This window comes from Palaemon carinicauda, chromosome 20, assembly GCF_036898095.1.
Source record: "Palaemon carinicauda isolate YSFRI2023 chromosome 20, ASM3689809v2, whole genome shotgun sequence".
NCBI classification, from domain to species: domain Eukaryota; kingdom Metazoa; phylum Arthropoda; class Malacostraca; order Decapoda; family Palaemonidae; genus Palaemon; species Palaemon carinicauda.
Genome location: NC_090744.1, coordinates 91,243,121 through 91,247,012, shown reverse-complemented (window position 1 = coordinate 91,247,012; position 3,892 = coordinate 91,243,121). Strand labels below are relative to the sequence as shown.

The 3,892-nt window shown below is 35.0% G+C and overlaps 1 protein-coding gene across 3 annotated transcripts in view; it reads left to right on the top strand.

Moving 5' to 3' along the window:
* LOC137659533 (uncharacterized) overlaps positions 1 to 1,763 on the top strand; it is a 4,637-nt gene extending 2,874 nt beyond the window's left edge. For all 3 annotated transcript variants that reach the window (XM_068394399.1, XM_068394401.1, XM_068394400.1), the window contains exons 3-7: positions 52 to 151; positions 288 to 366; positions 617 to 717; positions 938 to 1,052; positions 1,253 to 1,763. In XM_068394399.1, coding sequence (XP_068250500.1) covers positions 52 to 151; positions 288 to 366; positions 617 to 717; positions 938 to 1,052; positions 1,253 to 1,618 — 761 coding nt within the window. In that variant the 3' untranslated portion in view covers positions 1,619 to 1,763. The remainder of the gene's footprint in view (positions 1 to 51; positions 152 to 287; positions 367 to 616; positions 718 to 937; positions 1,053 to 1,252) is intronic.
* The last annotated feature ends 2,129 nt before the right edge of the window (positions 1,764 to 3,892 follow it).

The following is a 3,892-nucleotide window of genomic DNA, read 5'->3' as shown; positions in this document are numbered from 1 at the left end:
CTGTTGCTTATTATACACAATTAGTTTATCCTATCAACTCGTTTCTTCCAGCGTCGCCACTGTGTTCGGTAGCTATAGACGAACTGCAAAGGGCGTGGGAAAACAGACTTCCTCGAATCTCCGCTTTCAAACATAATCTCGACGACCAAAGGTTAGATATGAACAACAAAATGATACGCGAATATCATTTTTGTTAACTTTATAGAGAGATATATTACATAAGAAGATGTTTTCACACTTTATATACTATATGATATTTTCTTTCAAGTGACTTTCTTTATTTTCAGCTTTCCCTTCGACTTTGCCGAGATGGTATCTCATGGCTTTCACAATGTTGAGTGCTTCCATAACCTTGACAACCAGACGGTAGGAATAATTCGTCAAATATTTTCACTGAGTTAACTATTCAGATGTTATTTTTGAAGGAAGTTCAGCATTAGACGAATCATTCCAAGAGCTGTATTTGATCATATTCTTCCTTTCTTCTACTTGAAGAAACAATTCCTCTGCCCGCCTCTTCCCCCATCATCTTTTTGTACCTCTTCCCAATTACATATATCCTCTGAGGCTTCTAATTTCGTTCTCTGTGTCTATGAATATTTCCTGATCCCCGCAGGTACAGCTGACTCTCGTAGGAACGAATGGTATCCCCGCCGACCCTTCCAAAGATGGCGCACTTATAAAAGGAATTGAATCTTCATCAAAATCAGCATCTATGTGAGTCTCTTGAAAATTGATTTCACCCATACATCACATATCACTTCTTTTAGATATTGATCTTTAATTTATATGAAAATTACTCCAATATCGATAACACTTTTTTTTTTTTTTTTTTTTTTTTTTTTTAGATATTGAACTTTAATTTATATGAAAACTATTCCAGTGTCCATAGCCATGTATAATTTTTTTTTTTTTTTTTGCGGGGGGGGAGGGCCAGATTGCAGGGATATGACTATGTCATTGACTTGAATACCCACTACGATCTCTACACGCCGAATTCCTACTCTTTCTGCATCACCGATATGCTTCTCAATATTATATCAAATCTTGGGGTAAGGTTGCTCCTGGTTATTATTATTTTTTTTACACCTGTTAAGTTATCATTTTTGCGTTTTGGAAGAAGTAATTGAACTGATAAGAAATCCTAATTCAAACTGAACATTCTATGAGGCATTGGACAATATAGTGGGCATGTTATACAGGAGATATTTTTTTTTTTCTTTTTCCAGCTAATTGTTATCTTTCCTCTTAGGGCAATTATTATATCGATGGTAAACTGCGGCGGGAGCTGAAACAGCAAACACAAGTATTGGAGAAAGGTGCGAAAAGTTACTTTCCTGTCTTTGCCAAAGAGTTTACCATCCTACTCAACGAGGTACTTTGTAAACCACATAACGCTTCTCCGACTCCAACGACCGACACAACGTCGTCAACATCTTCAACGGAGGAGCCACAGGAAGGGCTGCTGGAATCTGGGTGCTGCGGGATCTCACATTCCAGCTTGTTGTTTGACTGCTGCCGGAATCAGAGCCTGAGAAACTTCACCTATCAACCTGAAGTCCCAATGGATAGGCACTGTTGCCAGAACTTCTCCAGACGTCCATTTGTAGCTGTGTAAAGAAGAATAAGGAAATTCTTAAGGTGATGATATTAAGGATATTCAAGTCCTTAGTAATTGTTCATTAGATGTTCTTGGTTTCATTTTCTCATTACTTGATTTAAATTTTTTGAGCTAAATTTACTATAAAAATTTGTTTAATTTCTGCCTTTTTTTTATATCTTAAAATCAAACAAAAACATTTTTTTTTTCTCTTGAAGAACCAAAATACGCAATTCTAAGGAACCAAAGTACTTCCATGCAATCGTTGTTCATATCAATATTATCAAATAAAGTATCACGATTAGTGTGTTGAGGTGTTAATATGCTTATTACTCTGAATTCCTAAATAACGGGAGAAAGTTAAAACTATCAAAAATATTGTTTTACATAAATATGTTTATAAATACTTTATTGGATAAAACTGCTTATTGCAATACAGTGCAAATTTCAATTATTTTATCTGTTACACTCTATTATTCTGTGATTTATTTTATCTTTGATTAGTACTTAACAATTGAGAAGTTAAAACACACATATACACACGCAGATACATACCTAAACACACACACACACACACACACACACACACACACACACACACACATATATATATATATATATATATATATATATATATATATATATATATATATATATATATATATATAAGTACATTTCCCTTATCTCTATTGTCGTTAAAATGTAAGAAATCCCTTCCTTTGTTGGACATTCTAATTCCTGATGACGGAAGACTTTTAAATGAGCTCTCGGAAGCATTTTTGAAGTAAATATTTGCTCTGTGTTTTCCTCCTCTATGCTAAATACCTGGCATCTTCATTCGTCTTCATTTATTGTTGTAGCATCACTCTAAAAGTTTTACTCGTCAAGCTTAGCCTTGATTGTTACAATAGCCTTACTTGCTCTAAATACCTCTATTTATCCGAGTGTACCCTTACTTTCCATGAATCTCAAATTCGTCATCTTGTTCAGATGTATACCAAAATTCTTGACTCTTTCGTTGGTCATATTATCGTTTATTTCCTTTTTAATTTCTTCTTTAGCAATCCTTTTTATTTGTCTACATTTATAAAATAGAGTTAATGTATTGGATGTCTATCTTCTTGACTAGATGTGATGCGAATTATCTCTACATTCCCCCTATAAAATAGAAAAAGTCCTTGCTCCTCTCATCTCCTTTGCAATTATCTAAATCATGGATGAATGAAAATCTCAGTAAATATTTTGCTAAAGGTAGTTGTCTATTATTAAACGGAAAACATTAGCATCCGTCTCTTATCTTTGAGCTAATAATTATAAATTGCTGCTGGTTGCATTAAATTTTATTTCTTTTTCGTATTTATACATTGTTCTCGTCCACAAGGGTTTTACAAGTATCTGGTCGTGCTTCTTCTAAGTTGTGATAACTTACTGGAAACGTCCCTACCTGGTAATCAATTGATTGGGAGTTCGAAACCCTCTCAGGTTCAATAGTTTCATGTAGTATCTGCAACAACACTATCCTTTTGAGGTATACAGGGGACTTGGAGGAGTCTATAGGTTTATCTGCTGAGTCATCATCAGACATTACCTGGACCTCCTTGGTCCTAGCTTGAGGGACAGGGGCGTTGGGCACTGATCGTATACATATTTAGTCCGTTCTCGAACATTGTCCTGTCCCTTGCCTCTGCCCTTCATGAGCAACCTATAAACCTTCAAACTCTTATCATCATTTTCATTTTGGTAAATGAATTATAAATAATATTCCACATATGATCGGCATTCTTTTTCCTTTTTCCGAAGATGCTGCATTTATTAGCTGCGTTCCATAAACTGTCTTTACATCAACAGTAACGTTGTAATAAAAGCGTTTAAAATAGGATATGATGTATTCGGCCTTGTTTATTACATCCTTGATGATAATGCATACAAATGAGAAGTTTATCCGGTTAGCAACACTTTATAGAGACTCAAGGAAAAAATTGACCCTCCCTGGATTCTCCGCGCTCAGCCAGAACCTTGAACATGAACTCTGGTTGGCCCTGGCATTCCCAGGATCACAGGGAATCCTTTATTAATTAGCAGAATTGACATACACAAACTTTATATAAGGGCGAGAAATAGTTTGAGACCGTCAGTTTCACAAACAAATACACAGACAGTGTCACTTATATATATAATTACAAGACTATTTTGTAAAAAGTGGCATAAAGAGATAAAACCTGATGAACGGGAGCTTGGAGAGGTTTTCAAAATGGCAAAAAAAGGAGATCTAACTAATTGTAATAATTACAG